At 39.9% G+C, this 20,967-nt stretch overlaps 1 protein-coding gene across 2 annotated transcripts in view; it reads right to left on the bottom strand.

Moving 5' to 3' along the window:
• LOC106931400 (kinesin-like protein KIF21A) overlaps positions 1–20,967 on the bottom strand; it is a 33,254-nt gene that overhangs the window by 11,767 nt on the left and 520 nt on the right. Inside the window, exons 2-13 of one of the 2 annotated variants that reach the window (XM_088003074.1) lie at positions 7,197–7,419; positions 4,861–5,043; positions 4,298–4,447; positions 2,978–3,112; positions 2,712–2,876; positions 2,456–2,571; positions 2,184–2,379; positions 1,913–2,102; positions 1,695–1,758; positions 1,015–1,221; positions 790–837; positions 268–328 (exon numbers count right to left, since the gene is read on the bottom strand). In XM_088003074.1, the coding sequence (XP_087859200.1) occupies positions 268–328; positions 790–837; positions 1,015–1,221; positions 1,695–1,758; positions 1,913–2,102; positions 2,184–2,379; positions 2,456–2,571; positions 2,712–2,876; positions 2,978–3,112; positions 4,298–4,447; positions 4,861–5,043; positions 7,197–7,419 (1,738 nt within the window). The remainder of the gene's footprint in view (positions 1–267; positions 329–789; positions 838–1,014; positions 1,222–1,694; positions 1,759–1,912; positions 2,103–2,183; positions 2,380–2,455; positions 2,572–2,711; positions 2,877–2,977; positions 3,113–4,297; positions 4,448–4,860; positions 5,044–7,196; positions 7,420–20,967) is intronic. The other variant, XM_088003075.1, reaches the window with a different exon arrangement.

The following is a 20,967-nucleotide window of genomic DNA, read 5'->3' as shown; positions in this document are numbered from 1 at the left end:
AATGGGGAAAACAAAAAAAAAAATCCACTAACGCACTAATACGCAACAAATCAACTAATCAACTAAATTGCATAGAATATTAAAATGAAATCAATGATTTCCAATACTTGGTGTCAGAGCGCGTGAAAAATGAATATGAAAATGAAATGAAGAAATTAATCTTACAACAATTTGTTTAAAAATGTGCTTAGCAAATCCCACAGTACATATCTCGCAAGAAGAAACGAAACATCTCAAAATAAGAGCTCCTATCTGAACTCCACCTACCCCCTCCGCCTCCTCGTTGCTTCTCTCCTGGTCGTTGTCGGGGAGCTCCTCCTTGACGACACTGGAAAAAAAAATGGAAAAAAAAAAAGTTCAATCCTGTTCATTCAGCAGCGACAGATAAACAGAGATTTTGTCAGATTAGGAGGAAGAGGTGAGATGATTATTAAACGTGAATGCATCATGAATCACACCATGGCAGGAAGGAAATCAGGACTGACTGTCACACATTCAGAGCCAAAATGTAAATTAAGAGAAAAACTGGCACACTGCATGGGAAAACCTTCTAGAATGATTGACTTAAATCCCAAATTTTAAGTTCAACAGAACATCTCTTAAAGTGCAGGAAAGCTCCTCTTAGAGTGCATTTAGGAGCTCCTTTCAGGGGCAAAAACCACCTGCGGGGACTGAAAAGGGGTCAGGGTTAGTCGATTTAAGGAGCTGTTAGAAGATTTGGGTCAATGATTAATTCAAATGCCGTCCGTTAGTCTGGATGTTCCACTTTGTGAGCGATTCTGTGCAGACCTGTCAAGCTCAGCCTCGTGGTGCTGATTCTCCTCGTACCGCCTCAGCCTTTAGAGAGAGTGTGGGGGGGTAAGAGGGAGGTTTACGTGGACAAGACGGGAGCGAGAACAAGGGCAGTTCACAAGACAGCAGAGGGACAGAGAGAGTGAGACAGAGCAGCCCAGCGGAAACGCCGCAAAAGACGGAGTCTCCGTCTCAAACTTTCTCAAAGAAAGGGCGCCGCACCTTTTTTTCTTCTTCTTCTCCATCTTCTTGAGCTTCTGCAGGTTCTTCTTGGCCATCTCGATGACGTCGCTGGCCTCCTTCTCCGGGGCGATGAGGGCGGATGAGGGGAAGGAGGCGGGGCCGGTGTAGAGCGAGGAGCGGGCCGACGCCCGGGACAGGTTCTTCCTCAGGCCCTCGTTCACGGCCTCGCTCTCCAAAAGCTTCGCCCTGGGAGACGCGCAAAGTCGAGATTTAGACGTCGTCTGAAAAATCGCGTTCTGCATGCTAGGGCTGAAGCGATTAATCGAATCAATTGCGATCAATTGATAATTGAAATAATTATCAAATAATGTCGTAATCTATGGATTAATTGGAGTATACAAACTAAAGAAAAAGGCTGTTTTCTGAAAGTACAATACACTAAGATGAAACTGTATAAAGAATATTTACATTTTGCAATTAAGATGACGAAAAAATGCTTTGTCTGTAATTATGTTTTTCCCAGAACTCCTTAAGTAGTGTGGTTTTATTCTGTAAATAAAATCTCCCATTGAGCATCTTTTATTATCCAGTTTTTAACCCCCCAAAAACATAATAACATATAAAACATATACACATATAAAATCTCAACGAAAAATATTCAAGCTTTTTGTTTTAATGTGACGAGATGCTCAAAGCAAATGAATACTGTAAAACCTTGCCTCAGTTCCTCGATTTCTTTGATGTAGTTCTGAATCATGTTCCCGATTTCTTCATTGCCCTCGCCTGTGAACAGATGAAACACAGTTGAGTTTCCCTTTAAGGAAAACGCCCTCAAAGATAAACGTGACATTTCCAGAAACCTGCCTTCAAAGGCATGACTGGTTAAGATTTCAAATCCAAAAAGTTAGTGGCATACAGTCTGAAACTACGAGCCCACCTGCTTTGGCCAACACCTGGCCGGCCTGGTTGCTGAGGATCTGCGTCAGCCGGGTCCTCTGGGCGTCGATGGTCTCCTGCATGGCCTTCACTCTCACTCTTAGGTTGTTGTTCTCCGTTTGCAACATGGAGTTCTCGTGGACCAGGTCGTTGATTCCCTCCATTCCATCTTCACCCAGGACGCGCTTCCCCTGTGCATCATCGAGCCGGATTGTGAGTCAAGTCTTCAGTTCCTCTTGTATGCCTGACCAACCCCGGTTTCCCAGTCCTACCGTCTTGTACTCCATCAGTTCCATCTGCAGCCGGGCTATCTCCGTCCTCAGGGCGCTGATCTGCTGGCTGGCTCTGTCCTGGTTCACCATCACCTTGTTCTTGATGTTTCGCGCCCTGTTGGCGTACTTCAGCGTGTTCAAAGTCTCCATGAAGTCTCGGTCGGACGGACTGATGCAGGCGATCATTACAGTTTGGCTGGAAAATTTGCAAAAAAAGGAATGAATAAACATGCTTCCTGTAATGTCGCCCTGTAGTAATCAGACCCACAAACCTGTTGCCGCCCAGAGAGTCCTGTAAGAGCCGGGTGAGTTTGGAGTCTCGGTAAGGCACGTGGGTGGAACGTTTACTGCGGTCTCCCAAAGCGCTGATGACGTTTCCCAAGGCAAGCTGAGAAGAGTCAAGAGTGTTTGCTTCTCTAACCACCAGGGGTCTCTGTCGCTCCATGGAAATGTTCCCCAACTCAGCCACCCAAAGGGATCTGCCAATGAAGATTTTCCACATTGACAGATCAGAATCTGCTTCCTCACCAGTCCACAGTTGATGGAGATGCCCTCTTTTGCTCTGTCGCCCGTCGCTCCGGTTCTCTTCAGTCTCTCGGAACCGGCCAGGTCCACGAAGTGGAACTTGGCGGTCAGAGTCTCAAACTCGTCAATCTCGGAGTCGTTAGCCAGCCGGTTGTCAGTGACATTGTCCTGGATGAGAAGGAGCGACATGTGCGACACTCAAACTTTCAATCTGTTGGTTATGACCAGTGGGGACAGTTTTCAACTCTGTAGCCTTGTGCGTTTCCTACATTGTTATCCGGAGAGCAGACTCGGACTTGGCAGAGGTGGATGGTGAAGATGGCATGCGAGCGCGAACTCTGGACGTTCATCTGGGTGCTGGCGGTGGTGCGAGACAGGGCACCCAGCTTCAGACATTGCATCATCTGTTACAGGGCAAAGAGACAACAATGTGAGCGTTTGCACACTCTGAGAAACACGGGAAAAAACAAGGAGGGTGTCATCGGCATATAAGGAGATTCAAAAAGCTACAAAACAGAAAATAAAATCTTTTGACACAAGTTGAATGACTTATGTACCATCTATTCACAGCTGTTCTTTGTTCTAGACAACATAAACAGATTTGAAAAACAAAAAATTCTTCCATAAATCCTTCCAATTCCTTCATGGGCAAATGTTACATTATTTTTAACAGTTCTTATGTGCTTCAACAGGCCTACAGCAGCTGTTTGCTGCAGTAAGGCTTGAGTAGCAAAACTTTTTGGAAAGCTTCACATGAGCTGTAAATAGTCCAAAATCACTAAGGTGAACAAAGAAAATACAGGAAGCTACGCACTTATTAGCGAACCTGACACAAGCCTTCAAACAAGAACTTCTTTCAGAACTGCAGAAGAATCTCACACTGAAACTTTGTAATGTTTCTACATCCAATTAAGGAATTAAAAAGAAAATCATTTTAAGAAATTACTGGGTTCTTTGAAGAGAATAGCCAGTGCACTGCTATGGGGACTCTTGGCGTTTCTACATTACAGAACCCTGTTTAAACAATAAGGCAGCACTAATTAGTCTGCTGATACAGACGGATTTCTCACTATTTGCTTTGGGCCTCAGTGGCTTTATTCATAAGGGGCTTTCCCTCACATACAATACAATCTTAATCTCACTTAAACAAACCACAATCCCAGGTTATATTTCTGGTAAAACTTAGCAAGCTTCTCATGTTTACATTTGTGATTCTCCTAGCCACGCCTTGCAATAACTGGTTGTAGAAAGCCTGGTTGTCACTATGGTGACCATAAAATGTAACTCTTTACTCTTTATCTTTCTTATCACCCTTATCATCGTTGCTCATTGGTTTTATTTGAATGTTCTTGTGCTTTGGTTACATTTGGGCTAAAGATAACAGTATGGGTGCTAATTCTGTGGTGCCAGTAATTTGAAAAAGAGAAAACTTGATGTATGTAAAAAAAAAAAAGGCAAAATTAATTTTTTTGCATCTATATTGGAGGTTGCATTATATAAAAATGACAAATATTTAGTGTAGGTAGTGTATGTCAAGATTTTTTAAAGAGCAGCACATTTCCAGAGTGTTCTGGGTGCTTAAAGCCGACCTCAGCAGCCGAGGTCACGGTGCGGGTGGTGACCCCCACGGTGTAGATGCCCCCGTTGGCGTCCTCGTGGATTTTGATGTTGGATCTCTGCCTCCTGGCCTCCAGGTCTCGGGTCGTGTCAAACAAATCCAGCACCTCTTCGTTGTACAGCTAGAGTCCAGGAGGGAGAAAAAAACAAAACAAAACAAAACAACAACAACAAAAAAAACAGGTAAAACACAAGAAAATGATTCGTCATCTTCTAACTCTCAGCTGCTTCCTCGGCAGCTGTCAGCAGCCACTTGGTGTCTGTTAAAAATAAAAGCCGGAAGTCGACCTCGGCGACAAACTAATGACAGCTTAATGACGCTGGGGGCCATCCGGGACACTTTAACAACCCACGGCAGACCTTTGACCTCTGGCTGTCAGCGTGTTCTTTCAGCGTCTGCTTAATTGAGCCAAAATGCTTCCAGCTCGGCGAGTTCAGAGCTCAGACCGTGCCCCGAAAAATTGCTTTAATTTGCCAGCGCTCGAAAGCGTCGCTCTGAGTCCGCTTTGATCTACCTGGAAGAGAGTTGGCGTACCTCCAGGAACTGCGCGTTGATCTTGAACTCGGGGACGGGCCTGCCTTGCTCGGTGGCCGCCTGTCTGCGCTCCTCCATCCCCCTGAACAGGTGGTGGACGGCGCGCGGAATGATGCCCTGCTCGTCGTCTCCGATGTTGACGTCGAAGCCGGTCCCCATGGTGTACGTCTTACCTGAACCTGTCTGGGTACAGGAGGACACAACTTTAATTTCGCTTCTTTCGTCATGTCTGTTTTCTTTATTTTAGTCAAAAAAAAAGTCAAAACTTCATCTTGTTGCTTCAGTTAGTCAGCCCTCCTTCTCACTTGGGGGTGGAAGGGAGAGAGGATGGGTTGTGAGGGAAGGGGGCGATTTCCATGGTGACCAAAGGAGGAATGCAACTTTGGGTTTAAATTCATGCGTCACCCTGCTTCTCCCTGCTGAAACCGTTAAAATAAAATATAAAGGACCCTGGCAGGAGGAGCATACGTCATGTGGAGGTTTGTGTGTGACTTCTCCAAGATCACACTTGTGGTTTCTTTGCGTGAATGTTTGCTCCCCAGTGAGAAGCTCTCAGATGAGAACATCAACGTAAAGGTGGAACGATGCGCGGAAAGAATATTAACCCAATGCAGACATTACTCATTTAATTCCAGTTAAATTCGGTTCACTTGGCAGAGATGAGGAACAACAGCAGAGTTACAATTTAAAGAATGAACTGCTGATGGAGACTATTCTCGCATCGTTTGTCCATTACATTTTTTCAACAACTAAAACCTCCAACAAAGTCTTATAATAGCAATTTCAGGTCAAATTATCAAACTTTTCCAAACTCACGTCTCCAGATTTCCCAATCAATTTCTGACCCAGAAAATATAAAACTTCACTTTTATAACCAGGATGGCCTTTGATTTTTTTGAGAAGTCCTTTGTTCAACCACTTATCTTTCTAAATCTATATGCACAAACTTTGTTTGATTGGATTTTTAATTTATTGCAGATAATTCTGCAGTGGTGAGGCCTTAGATGTGAAACCTACATACAAGCTGACACTGCAAGAAAGGAAGGAAGGAAAGCAGTGAATGGAAAAACTGATGGATCGACTGATAAGGGAGACGAGGATTCATGGTTTCACTGAAACAGATCAATAGTTGGAACTGTTGGACTGATAGACAAATGGGTTGTTGAAACAGATCAATTGGTGGATCAATGAATAGATTAAAGACAACAATGGAATGTTGGATTAATAAATAAATCAATAGAAGTACTGATGGCTGGTTGGATGAATGTCATGAAGGACAGACAGATGAATCAATGTTTGGTTGGAATGTTGTATTGGACAGACTGATGGACCAATAGTCCAAAGGACACAACAGAATGTTTTCTTACTGAATGCTTGATCAATGGACAGACAGACTGACGGTTGGTTGGATGGACGAACGAGGGAATTAATAGATAAATGGACGGACAGATTTACAGATAGGGTAACAAGTGCGTCAATGGACAGATGTGCATCTTTAATAAAAGAGCTCTATGTGGAAAACTGATGTTCATCTGTTTATTATAATAAACAATGGAACAAAGAAGCCGGTCTTAAAATATAAACATTCTCCAAGCCTCTGAAAATAAGAACTAGAGTCAAATAAAATAAGAGAAATGTAGGAAAAATAATTGATGGTTTATGAATTATTCTTTTTGCAATAATCCTACAGCTTTAAGAAAGTATGCAGGTATAACTGGGCAGTTTACAGGCAAAAAGGCAAAAAAACACCACCATTTTTTTTAAAAAACACTCCGAAACTTCCTTACTCTAGTGCTTCCATAGGGATTCATTCACTGACTGAAGGAAATGCAGTAAACTATGAAAACTTGTGCCACTGCTGCAGCAGCATCAGTAGCTGCAGATATGAGTTATTGATCCTCCTGGGAAATCCCAGAGCTGTCCACAGACAGGTTAGTGCAGCAAGCGTTCAATGTCTCCAGGATATGTTTTTACTTTGGAGCTTACTTCTGTGCTCGAGTATGAGATAAGATTGTCCTCACTTTATTTGATTGGGTAATAGACTCCTTCCTCCATCTCTTCCTCTCAGGCTAATGTAAGTCAGCCAATTTGAAGCTGTGGTGTTGAGGGCAGGTTAAAACATGTCAAGCTGCTCCGGCTGAGACGGTGAGGCATAAAATCAGCTTCATGCCCTGCACTGCCAAATATCTGTGGATTCTTGAAGCAGCTCCATTACCTTGAGCGATACAAACTTGAGAAATCCTCAGACAGTGATGCATGAGCGTGCACGTGCGCTGCGTTATTTGCACAGAAACGCGCGCAGGCATGCCCTGACCGAGAGATATCAGCTGACCAACCTGTCCGTACGCAAAGATGGTGGCGTTGTAGCCCTCGAAGCAACCTTCGATAAGTCTCTCTGTGCAGTGGGTGTAGATGGTCCCCTGCTGCGTGTCCATGTCAAACACGTGGTCAAAGGTGAAGGCTTTGTCCTTACCAAGGACCACTTGTGGTTCTCCGGGCATCACATATGTACAGATATGGCAGCCCTCGATTTTCTCCTTAGCCAGCTGAGGACGGATCCTAGAAGAAGAAAAAAAGAGTGGAGAAGAGACATTTTAACCATGAGCAAAAGAAGTAAAATAATCTAATGTTGATCTAAAAAAGTATGTACACTAGGTGCTCCTGTTCAGGGTTGCCAAGTATCCTCTGGTCTAATTTATTTGAACTATTTTTTTCTGTGCCATCACTGCTGGCCAAATGACTTGGAAATTGTAGTATTATTACATAAACATGATCTACCACCTGCTCTGCTAAATCCTCCTGTTTTATCCACACATTTAGCTTCAGTAGAAGGTCACTCCTAAGTTTCAACTCCCAAATAAAACAGAACACAATATAAGATCAGAATTTGTATGAATTCAGCTTGTTACTAACATGCTGGTAAAAATTTAAAGTGTTAGCATGCTAACAATTTCAAGCTAGTGTCTAACATTAGCTATCTTTTAGCTACTTTGTTAGATAAACCAAAAAAATTGTCCCAGTTTCAAATAAAGCCCATTCAGGAGCCTATTAAATTTTAATTTAAAAACATTAGCATGCTAACGATTAGCACGAGATACAATTATGACAAGGCTTTAAGTTTTTGAAAGAAGTTAGTGGTAAACTGATTAGAGTTTTGTATCCATCACTAGCTAGTATAAAATAAAATGCACCCGGCACCTATTAAATGGTAAGATAAAACCACATTTCAATGTGTTAGCATGCTAACTGTTATTACAATGATGAAGTTTCTAGCTTTACAAGAAATTATATTTTATGACTGTTAATAGCTAGTATAAAATAAAGCTCAGAAGTTTTATTTTATACTAGCTAGTATAAAAGTTTTGTTTTTATCTATTAAAAAAGATAAAAACAAAACTTCAATCCGTTAGCATTCTAACAATTAGCAAAAAACACAATGATGATGAGGTTTCTAGCTTTTAAAAAATTGTGAGATAAACTGATAATGTTTTTGTGTTCATCACTAACTATTATAAAAGTCCAGCCGGGCATCTATTAAGTAATAGAATAAGAAACAAACTTCAATGTGTTAGCATGCTAACATTTTCCAGTTAGCAGTAAACACAACAAGTAAAAGTAATAATGAACCAAAGAAGCTAGAATAAATTAAAGTACCAGTGAAACATACATTTTTCTAAATTGCCAAAAGATTTTTTTTTAGCAGCACTTAATTAAGGAGTATAGAACACTGAACACCATGACAAACTATTGTGGGAGTAATGACAAAAGTGTACCTATTTCCAAGAGAAGGCAGATGAGGGCAGCTACTGTGTAATGTGTGTGTTTATACATGTGGAAAACCCTGCAGTACCAGCACACTCCCATACACAGACCTCTCAGTGTTCAGTACTGAGGGAGGGTGCGAGGAGTGAGCTCTAAGCAAACAGTCCCGCCCTGGATTTCATTAAGAAATTGCTCTGTTTGCTTTCGTTCACGTAAAAAAACAAACTTTCTTATTATTTCATAGCCTGACCCAGTTTTTAAAACTAAACATAGAGGTTGTCATAAGGTAACATATCTAGATGTTTTCTAAGGAATTAAAATTTAGAATAAAGTTAAATTTTTAAGCAAAAACAAGTCTGAGACCCAGTTCGGGTGTTGAGATAATAGTAAGGAGTAGGGAGCAAAATTTCCGGTTCTAAATCCTACTTTTTCTAGGCTATATCCAAACCCAAATAAATAAATAAATGGAAATAAACTCAAAACATAAGCAGACACTCGAGAGCTTTAGTTAAATGACTGCTTTTGTGCCTTTCAGCTGGCAGTTAAAGCTGTATGTGAGAGAGGCGAGAGAGAGAGAGGCCATTATGCATTGCTTTATACTCTATGTGCAGTACTTGTGTGTACTGTACACTTGTGTGTGTTTACATTAAAAAAAGACTGACATTCACCATAGTAAGAGTCTTTCTAAGTAATGAACAGCATGAAAGTCTCTCTCTTTGTCCAAATGAGTGTGTGTAGATTTATGTGTGTCTGAAAAGGAGAATGGGAGCGTGAACACAAAAGTGATCTACAGAGAGGGGTCAGTGTGTGTGTGTATGCATGTGTGTGTTTGTGAGACATCAGAGCATATCTCTTCAAAAGAAAGCCTCCAGGCGATTACACAGCACTGATGACAACAGGAGAGGAGCCAGTGACACTACTTTATATTTTTTTAGCTAAAGTTAATATTTTGAGTTTTATTTATTTAACAATAATACCTTGAGTTTGAGGAGTTTGGAGACATTCAACTTAGGAAACGACAAATTGAAGACATAGAAATAAACAAAAAAAAAAAAGAAGAAAACTATTCTGAATTCCTGTGCTGCCATGGTTTTGATGCCACCCTGAATGGGGAGCCATACTAGTATAAACTTATCCAAAATCCACTTCATCTTCTCACAAAGTCTACATCTACATTTTCTTAAGAAATCCACATGGATTTATTTAAAAAAAAAAAACAAAACTGTTTTCGCAGTGTATTTAAATAAGCTCTCAATCACAAACTAAATTTGAAAATAGTTTTCGCAATATCTGCATTTGAATAACTTCACCACTATATTTTACTTTAATTAGTAAAACAAACAAATAAATGATCAGTTTAGCACTTTTCCACTCCCAAAGTGCAATACTTTTTGTGGTGTCACTGTGGTGGGCTCGGTAGAGGAGAAACATTCAGTTGTTTTACCTCCAACACCTACAATCACAGACAAACGTGTTCAAAAGGTCTCATTAAACCACATTGTCCCCAGTGAAACTGACTGTAGCATTACAGCCATAGGGCTCAGGTGACCTGAGCAGGCGGTGATTTAGTTGAGTGATTTAAGGCATTACAGGGTTGAATGTACAATAATCCCCTTTTGGCCACCTTCCCAAAAACTCAACACAGGACTGTAATCCAGAATAATAACTGTGGTACTCATGGCTGCTCGCAGTGACAGTAATAAATCAAATAGTTATTGTTTAAACTGAGTCTGCACCGAAACCATAGCAACACTATTTTTTATTTTTTTTTACTTTTAGAATAAAGTATGTAATAAGTAAGTAATAAATATGTTTGCAGAAAGAAAAAGAGCGATTACACAAAGGAAACCACAGGAACGAGGATTATTATATCAGGAATACACGCCCGATCTGAGTGGTTGTTTTCATCAGAACAAAGACAAAAACAAAAAGACACCCGACAACATTAAGAATCTCTGTGCACCATCTAAGGCTGCGTTCACACTGCAGCCTGAAGTGACTCAATTCCGATTTTTTTGACGTAATGCAACCTGTATCCGATCTTTTCATGGCAGTGTGAACAGCACAGGTCGGATTCTTTTTCGAATCTGACCCATATCCGATTCGTATCCGATTCAAATGCGACCTAACGTCCAGGTCACCTTCATCTGAACTGAACGTCACTGATTCTCAACAAATCTCACTATTCTGTGTCCTGATATGCGCAAGTGGGAAGAAAACAACAACCATGACGGATTATATGAGGATTAAGTTGTTAATATGTTGCTCCGGCCGGATAACAACTTCAAATATGTAAGCTAAGCTCCACCATTAGCCTCCATGTTTACTTCCGCAAACACTGAGCACTTCTTCTTTTTATGGCAGTTGGCAGAACACTGACGCTATTGCGCCCTCTACTGCGCATGCGGGACACTTTCAGGTCGTTTGCCTGTTTACACTGCAGAATGCATACAGGTCGCATTTACTGGCAGTGTGAACGGCCCCGGCAAAAAAATCGGAATTGCCAAAAAATCGGAATTGAGTCACTTCAGGCTGCAGTGTGAACGCACCCTAATAAAACGAGGCTAAATCACAGGTGAACCTGGAACAGAGACGAGTACATGCAGTAGGAAATGACTGGAAACATCACAAATAGGCCTGTCACAATAAGAAATGTCAATTAATTGCTTGATAAATTAAAATAGATTCAATAACTTCAATTTGCATTGTTTATTTCTGTCTTTCTACCAAAAACTGGGTGATAAAGGTCTTCATTCTGGTGCTTTGGTCTCAACTGGCCCTTTTTTTGAAGGTCAATTTTGATTACAGAGTCGCTACAATTCATTTTAGTTAGTTGCTTCTGTTTTGTTGTCGGGTTTTGTTTATTTTGGATACTTAGAATGTCTTCCACTTCCAGTGTTAAATGTTCATCGGAAATGAACATCTTTAAGAATGGGATCTTGCATTATTATGGCACTGCCGTTATATTATTACTTGAAATTGGTCTCAAAACAATATTATCGTCTATAGCACATGTGTCAAACTCAAGGCCCGCGGGCCACATGTGGCCCGCCATGTCATTTTATGTGGCCCCCCAGCGTTTTATAGATCCATGATTGACTTAAAATAGGTTTTGAGCACGAATTGACGACAAACTACATCTCCCATAATGCATTCCGATTGTTACCAGCCAACATTACGGCTTCTCGCCACTAGAGAGCAGCAAAGTCACCTTAAGCTGCTTATTGATTTTACCAGCGAATAAAACTGAGACATCAACAAGCTAACATCAAAACGTCTAAGAAAAGAAAAATCGATCTACAAGTAAGACTGTGAATGAAGATGTGTGAGTTGGTGTCAGGGCGGCAGGTGGCGCTAGACTTTTTTTGTTATCCGTTATCTTGACCGACAACATAAAAAAAAAAAAAAATTGGCCCTGTACTATTTTTATCCGTGAAATTATAATCATATTAACATCGGCTATTTAGCCGCATTTTATGCGGTTTAGTGAATATTCACCGTGAATCCTGATCCCATCACAAATTAAACAGATAAATGCATCTACATTTTTCTCCGTAGTGACAAAAAAAACCACTGACTGAGGCCCCAATAACTTTTAATAAATTAAATTAAGCGACTTCACTTAAATTAGCATCACTTCACCCGCTGGGGTCTGAACGCTGGGTTCAAATCTGCAGAAAAATCTGCGCTAATTCATCAGTCAGTTGGATCTGTCTGATCCAAACAGATCAACTGAACTCTGAGTGTTTTACCCTGCGGGGTCCGGTGTGCGCTTTAAGGATTTTTTTTTTTTTTTTCGCTTCTCCGAAACGGACAGATATGTTTCGTCTGCAGCTCCTCCAGAGCGCCGCTCTCCTGGGTAACGTGAACCCAGAAGGCTCCATTTGTTAAATCCGCTGGATGAGTTACTCCCAGCGGTTTTTAATTCTTCGCAGTGGCGTAACGTAACTGCCTCCGCAGTGGTTGAGCAGCGGACTGCGCATGTTACAATCTAATTAACTTTTGCATCGTCATTTATTTCCTCAAGATAAACTGCCAGCTCCTCAAATGGATTAACACAACGTTGCATTCTCTTTAGTTTTCTCTGGTCTGTAATGGAGACTTGAATTTAACGCTCCATTTCAACCAAAGGTTTGTAATGCGCTTCCTAACCAGAAGCTCCAAAGAGTTATTTAACAATATGAGGTGTTCAATTTATTTTTAACATTGTATTTTCATACATTTTATGCTAGGGGTGCCCAAGTCTAGTTTTCCAGAGCTACCATCTGCAACTTTAGATGCGCTCCTTCTCTAACACACCTGGATCATTGACTCATTATAAGGCTCTACAGAACTGAGTTGCTGCTAATGAGGGAAGTCAACCTTTTGCCTGGGGTGTGTTTTAGCAGGGATGCATCTAAAAGTTGCAGTCTGAAGGACTGCAGCTGGGCACTCCTGATTTGTACCGTCAATGTGGCCCTTTGAGGGTGGCCAATATGCTGAAGTGGCCCTCGGTGAAATTGAGTTTGACACCCCTGGTCTATAGCAATAACCTTCGGGACAATTCATCGCCCAGCAAAACTTGTTATTGTGACAGGTCAGGTCACAAAGTTGCGTCACATGCTTATTGGTCAAGCATGTGTATGTATGTGTTCTTTTGGGATTAGTTATGATTGTCAAACTTTTGTGGCAGTCCATAAGAGAAGAAAATGTAAATGTTAAGATATTTCATTATACAAGTCTAAGGGATGGTAGATGTGTAGATTATATTGAAAGGGCGCTAACCAGAAGACATAATCATATTACTTGACCTCTACAAAACCCAGTCCGCTCTGCTTCTGCTCCATTTTCCATACCCTTCGCCTTCTCTATGTTTGTTTTAGAAAACAGCCAGTTCTAACTTGCGCAGCTTCTTTCTCCTTTTCAGTACTCTAGTGGCGGTTGCTTCGTGGTAACAGTTTGCAATATAAGCACAAACTGACACCAACTTTTTACGGTCGATTTGGCTTTACATAAGAGCTCCGATTTTACAAAGCCCCTTTTAAGCTGTTTTAATAAGCTGTAAAATAAACAAGTTAATTCCAAATTATACTTGTGCCGCTTTGACTGCACCTCTCTTACACCACAGCTTGAGATGATAATAAAATTACGCAGCAGGAACGTGTAGCAATCCTGCTAGCTTCAATTTTAATGAGTTTAATTCATCCTTTTTAGTGTTTTAAGTGATGAAGTGCATATCAACAAACAAAAAGACATTTCTCTGTGTAACAAAATAAAGAGTCAAATTGGATTCTAAGTGTGAAAGAACTGTGTGTACATAAAAATTATATATGCATAATATTCAGACTGAAGTTCGATTAAGGTGCACTAATTACTGAAAATGATTTCTACTTTTAAATGATAAATAAACTTTTCTTTTAGAGATTTATTTTGTAACTTTCTTCAAATTCCTAAGTCAACATACAGTTGTTCAGTGCTAGGGATAATTGTCTTTTAAGGACTTGGAACAATCCTTTTGGGTGCATGTGTCTTTTTATTCTGTGTATGTAGATATCTGGTTTCAACTGTGTGATGTCATAATTCGTCCTACATGATCAAACATGGAAGCTTTAAGCTTATGAATCTATAAGTCACTCATGAAGTCATTTGTTTGCTCCCTCTTGATAACAACAGATTAGGGTAAAGATGGAGAAACAAGAACAGTAGAGAGATAAATTAGCCACCTGACCGCTGATGTCATCCATCTTGAATAACGCACCATCAGTTTGCTTGCCGACAGCAGTCTCTATTGACAACGATCCAAATCGTCAATTCCCTAGATTTCCAGGCATTCCCCTTAGGATTGTCTATCACCAACGTTAACAAGAATGAGAGCTTTGAGTCCTGATTCAGGGCCTCTGCAATCTAACCCTTAGGATTTTGTTTACGCTCCAGTTTGTGTCCGGCTGACGACACAGAAAGCTTTGCCAGAAATAGAAAGGTACATCTGAGCCCAAAAGGCAGCAGAAAACAAATCCGTTTATTCAGAGGCTCAGAAAAGACTCACAAGCACATCATCACCTTACATTATCATAGCCCCATGTTTATAAGGCCGTAAATCAGGCACAATTTGCCAAATAAACGTGTCCAAGTTCCCAAACGTGTTTATAAAACAACCTATTATTGAATAACTGGAGCTCTATCTCATTATATGCCTTATTTCCAGTGGCATATATTAACTGCTCAATGTTAAACTCAGACTACAACATGTAGTCCAAGTAGTGTGGCATTTACCTAAATTGGGTTTGGCTCTTCGTTCAAGCAGACAACTAAGGAGCTGAAGACCTTCAGAAAGCATCATGATCAATATATAGGAATGGATATTAGTCTTTAAAGATGGACTGTAGTTTATGTACTATAGAATACAGTGGCAGGTAGACGGGTAAAAAAACGAAGACATGAACCGGCGTGAAGATATCAAATCATCCTGTCAATAGCGATGCGAACAGTAAGGCAGTAAGGCTATGTTTGCACTCCAGTACCTGAGAAACCAGACTTATTATTGGGAAAATTGGTCAAGAACAGAGTAGGGATCAATAAAACCCACCCAACGCTCATAACCATAATAGCTGGAGATTGCCTGATGACTCTCTTAAGGGAAGCTCGCTTGCATAACAACCACATATAGGAAAAAGCATATGTGTCGTTTAGCCAGTAGACGCTTGTGTATTTTTATTCTTATGGTTATGGACCATGCTGGCTTGTGTAATGCCTTTTTTGAAGGCTAACGTCTGATGGCGGCCTTGAAGGGAAACCAGAAAGACATAAATCCAGAGATGTTAAGTGCCGTAACTGACCACGATCCAGTGGGAGTGCATCTCAGTAACAGTCTCTATTGTCCTGCTGCTGGTCTTGACATCAAGGGCCTGTTCATCGGATCACTCAAGATGAAACAAGTTCTTTATAGAAGCTCTATCCAGCTGGGTAGAGTAGACTAGTGTAGAATCATCAGAATTTTGGACAGGCAAATGAAATTAGACATAATTTAACATCTCGTCGACACTGTTTGGGAGTGTTTCACCGCCACTCAAGAAGACTTTGAACTCCAGAGTTGATCTGGAAACGGTAGTCACGGAGGGAATCTGGGAATGACGCAAAATGGAGTGGAAAACCTGGAAAAACAGAGGGAGATTGATTTCCGCTGAGGCCGTCTTTTGGTTTCCTTTGGTGTGGTGACTGACCGCTATCCCTTCACTGAGCACACCCACAACTTTGACAGAACCTGTTCCATTGTCAGAGCGCTGACTGCAGAGTACTGAGTGCTTCTTTGGCTAAAGGTCACCCAGCAGGAAGGAGAGAGTGGCAGAGGAGCAAGGCTAGCATGGTGGATGATGTCTGGATTGGCAGCGACAAAGGACGCATACATTGTTTGGCCTCCAGCACTGTTTGTAGCTTCATGGAAAACATTTCTCTCACAAGGGCAGCGTGACCTAATCATGACTCGTGTGTGAAATGAACTCAAATGCAGAAAATGTTTAGAAAGACAGAGATAACAATTAATATAGGAATGCAAGGCTCATTTGGAGACGAAGAGAGCAGTATTTAAAACATGATGAATTTCTAAAGCCTACCACAAACTCTTCTAATTATAAGTGGAATCCATAATAAATTAACCTTTGTTATCGAATGTCTCTGAGGGGGGAATATCACATGGCATCAGCTGGCAGCTGGCTTGCTGCTTGCTTTGCTTTTGTGTCTGAGTTCGCTTGACTTCCTTCATGAATATTTAGGATGGATTTGCCTGGACGAACAGCAGACTATGCATGTGTGCAAAGAACACACATGTGAACATGCGGCTTTTATGTCAAACGTGACATAAAAATGTCAAAAGAAGAGAGATTTCTTCCAGACGAGGAGTAAAAACTACCAAGTTTTGGCTAATGCTTCCCATTCATTAAGCTTTAGGTTCTTATTATTTGTGTGTATCTAAGGTGTTTGTGTACTTGTAGATTTTTTATGTTACATTCCTCAGTGTAGAATGACACTTGAGAAAGAGTGTATCAAAATATTCAATCTCTAGACTTAACAAGTGCACCTTCTTCATACCACGACTTTACAGATTGTCATTATAAACAAACATTTGTTCCCTTCCTAGTTTAAAATCTCACCTTGAAAATTGTTTTTTTTTCTTTGCTGGTTACAGACGTTTGCTGCTATAGAAGTTGCTTTAATCCTAGCCATTGGACAATGCTAACAGCAGCTAACAACAGCTAACCACAAAAAATAGTCATGATATATTTGGTCAATTTGTGGCACTTTGCATACTTGTCTCATTTACACATAATCCTGCTGCCAAAATAAATAAGTCTCTACGTTTTTTTTCTGAACTAGAATTTGTTTTAAATTCAGAACAAGCTGAAACGGATTATCTTGATAAAAATCGTAAATCGGAATTTAGTGTTATCGTGATAAATTTTTAAGAATAATAATGTTTGAACCCCTAAAAACTAACAGTCTGACTTCAATTTACTGTTGGCTCCAGATATTGATTAATATCAATACATTTGACAATATGATAAAGTGCAATTGTGGTGCCACTTAGAGATACAGGAGCATTACTGAAGGTTACTGATATAATTTACTTAATAACAGGTAAGTTTTGTTTTCAAAAGCCTCATCTCGCCACTATGTGCCTCTTTTCAATGTTTAATTAAATAAAAGAGAGGTGTGTTAAAACAAAAAGACACAAATATGTAAGTAGCAAAACACCTAAAGTTGCTAAGGGGGAGTTACTATTGGGGACAGTGAAGTAAGGTAGGTGTAACATAGCAACATAATTGTTCTCTGTCATCAAGGTAGAAATACTACAATTGAGATTCCCAGTAGGATTTAAGCATTAATACTATTGTCAGGACACATGAGGAGGGATCATTTTTCCACTAACAAATCAAAATTTGGGGCCTTCCCTTTGTGTACCCAGCAGCCTTCTCCTTTTGTCCATTACCACACCTGAAAAAAAAAAAAAAAGTCGATAAAGCGATTCATCACCGTGGTCTTGTTGGGACGGCGGATTACAGAACTTGTTAAAAGACGGCATTAGTGGCGCAAGTTGAGGCAGGTATACGCCAACGACCTGCTAGCCGAGCCTGATAGACTCCGTATGGCAGAGGCAGAGAAGACCAGATTCACTAGCTACAAAGGTTTAGAATAATTAGAATGTGTCCATGACGATTAGCTGCGGTGAAAACACCGACGTGGAGGTGGGGTTTGGGGCTTACGAAGGAATGAGATGAGTGATTTATTAAGCACTGAATGCAAATGGCACCATCATCGATTTAAGGATGACGTGTTCTTTTCGAGGTCTTACAAATTTAAGAAACACACGTTACTGTATTTACTTTGATTTATGCTTTGTTTTCTTTGTTATGACACCAAAGTGTTTGTGTCATCAATCTCCATCTGTGTTGGTATAACTAAGCAGAAGAAACAACATGATAGTAATCTAAATAACTATGAAAGCACCATTACCAAAATGTATTAATGCATCTGCTGACAGATATTGCCAATGTGTCTCAACAGTTTTGAACACAGATTATGGCTATACCCAGCATCAACTCAGGTCAGTAGTAGCTGTATGAGGCTAAAGAGAGAATCCATTGAAACTCCATATGCGTTAATCCAGGGATGCACAATATATCGGCACCTACATTGTTATCGGCCGATATTAGTCATTTTTTAAGGACCGGAAAAATAAAACTGGGTCAATATGAACAACCAATATTTATTTTTATCCGTTTCTGATTGGGTTTTTAATTCAAAGGTGTCGAAATCGAATTATACATAATATCAGTAAATATCGGCCAAGACAAAAATATAAATATCGGATGTTGATATCAGCCCAAATTTTGATATCGGTGCAGCCCTAGTTTTGTCTCATCATGTCATCAGAAACCAATTTTTAAAAAAATGTTTTAACACATTTTAATATCTTAACACAGGACCTGTGCAGAACGCACTATGTCAATGTCTGATGAGTTTGTTTGAGGAACATTATTTAAAAAAAAACAAAACAAGACATTTTATCACAATTTTTTATTAGGCCAATGTCAGAAACCCTCACCCCTACCGTATATGGAAAGTGATGTCATCATTGGGGGGCACATGCGTTGCTTGCACAATTTGAGTTGTGGAGAATGAATGAACTGCAAATTTGACTTAGTTGATGATTTTCATATTAAAGTTCATATTATTTAACTTTAATATGAAAGCTAAATAAAAATAAATTTGCATTTTGCCTCAGCTCTTTTTGACTACATGAAAATGGGTATTCCATTTATTTCAATTAGGACTGCCGTCATTGTAATATCAGGCTCTGTAATATTACAAGTGAGGTACAATATTCGGTGCAATAATATAGTTATAATATATATTAATAATATATTAAGCATCATACATTCACAATCTGTACATCAATCATTTATTAAGTAAGCTGAATGCCTACATCTGATAGTGGTTGAGATGCTAAAGATGCTAAAGTGTGTTGGGAATAGAATCATCTAATTTAGTATTTTGTATTTCCTTATCTCAGTCTAAGTACTGTATATCTTGTACTAAATAACAATATGAAGTTTAGACTATAAATCATACAATAGCACCAATATGAAGTTTATAGTCTAAACTTCATATTGGTGTGAAGCTGCAAAACAGATGCAAACTTTAGCATTTTTTGTTAGCCTGTTGTGGTATTCTCATAGAGCTTACAAAACGTTCCATCATCTTTGCCATCATCTTTATTTTTTCTTTTGATTAACCAAAAATGTTGGATTAGTTTCTGCAGTCTAGTATGTTTTGTAATGAAGTTGCGGTGAAACAGCAGCTGGATCCATCTTCGTACCATTACAGGGTTAGGTCAGGATACCATGAAGTGGATTACCTTGTCTGTGTGTGTGTGTGTGTGTGCATGTGAGTGTGTGTTTAGCTCAGTGACAAAGCATTTTCAGACACTGCTGACCTCAGACAAGATCATACTGGCTTTGAGTCATTAAATCGCCTTACAATTACACGCTGAGTCACTCTGCAGCAAATGTCATTACGATGAATTATATTAGTTTGCATGAACTGATCAGAGGAGGCTAAACTTGAACAAACAAAAAAAAAAACTCTGCTAGAGGCAACACATATACAGTAGCTGCAGCTACATATTCCTGTGTCAGAATGGTCTAGTTAAAGTCAGAAGCTTATGAAATTGAGAGTCTGAGACAAGACTTCAAAATTTGTGATGACAGATGATCTCCGTCCAGTGATATTGAGATTGACACTTGAGAATTATGTGTTGAACTAGAACATGAAATCCCAATAAAAAATGTTAAAGATTAAACTTCAAATTATACAAATTACATAAATAAACATGTTCAGCAGTCTATTTTGTGATGTTCCGCGAAGCTTGTTTGAGCACACAATCATACAATAGCAAGAGTCACTGGAATAAGTAATTTTCACAAGCAAAATTGTCACAACCTTAAGCTAGTAAAAGGGTTTTTGCCCTTGAAGGTTGTCTTGTACTGATGAAATCAGGTTGCTTATTATAGATTATTTATTATCTAAGACGGAGAGAAAGAGAGAGAGAGGCCGGCTTGTAAATCGAGTTGGCTTGGCAAACAAGGCTCAGGGTCAAAGTCTGAATGCAAAATAACGAGAAAAGGCAAGCGAGGCGGGGGACGAGAAACATGAGAGGGAGCAGCTTTTGTCCTCTCTCTTCCACTCAGATCACATGACGTTGCAGCTCGTCTATTCCAATACAAACACAAGCATGTTTGAAGACAAACTCGCATTCGGTGAAGCCATGTCATTTCTTTATGTTAGTTTATTTTATTTTTATTTTTTTTTCACAGATAAGCAAAGGTAGGATTTAGTCGAGTCTGCTGTCAGTGACAAGCAAATAAGGGGCAAAGGTCAGATGGGGGGGAGGGACCGCTAGTAGATCAAAACATAACCAAAAACACTGCAAGAATACACAATAGAAAAAGCCTGAAAACAAAGAAACAGATCAAGTAGATCCAGGGTATTAAAAGTGAAGGTACTGCTGAGTAGTGTGATCTATTTGAGGCGATCAAAAGCACTCGGTGATCCTCCATCCTCATATTACAATCTAATCCGAACACAAGAGACAACCTGCACGGGCCTAATCCCCCAGCACCTAAGATTTTCATTCATAAATCCACTCCACAGGCCAAAACTGAAAAGGAGTAGTTCCATATTAACATACACTAGGATCTTCATAATGCAGATAAGTTATGATTTATGCTGCTAAATCTTAAATAAAGCACTCTGAATGGAATACAAATGGATCTAGAAGTGTAAATCCAGGTTAGCATGCAGTGTTTACAT

The sequence above is a fragment of the Poecilia mexicana genome, unplaced genomic scaffold (genome assembly GCF_051168715.1).
Source record: "Poecilia mexicana isolate PSO_F unplaced genomic scaffold, ASM5116871v1 scaffold_23, whole genome shotgun sequence".
NCBI lineage: Eukaryota > Metazoa > Chordata > Actinopteri > Cyprinodontiformes > Poeciliidae > Poecilia > Poecilia mexicana.
This window is presented reverse-complemented; position numbering and strand designations above follow the sequence as displayed.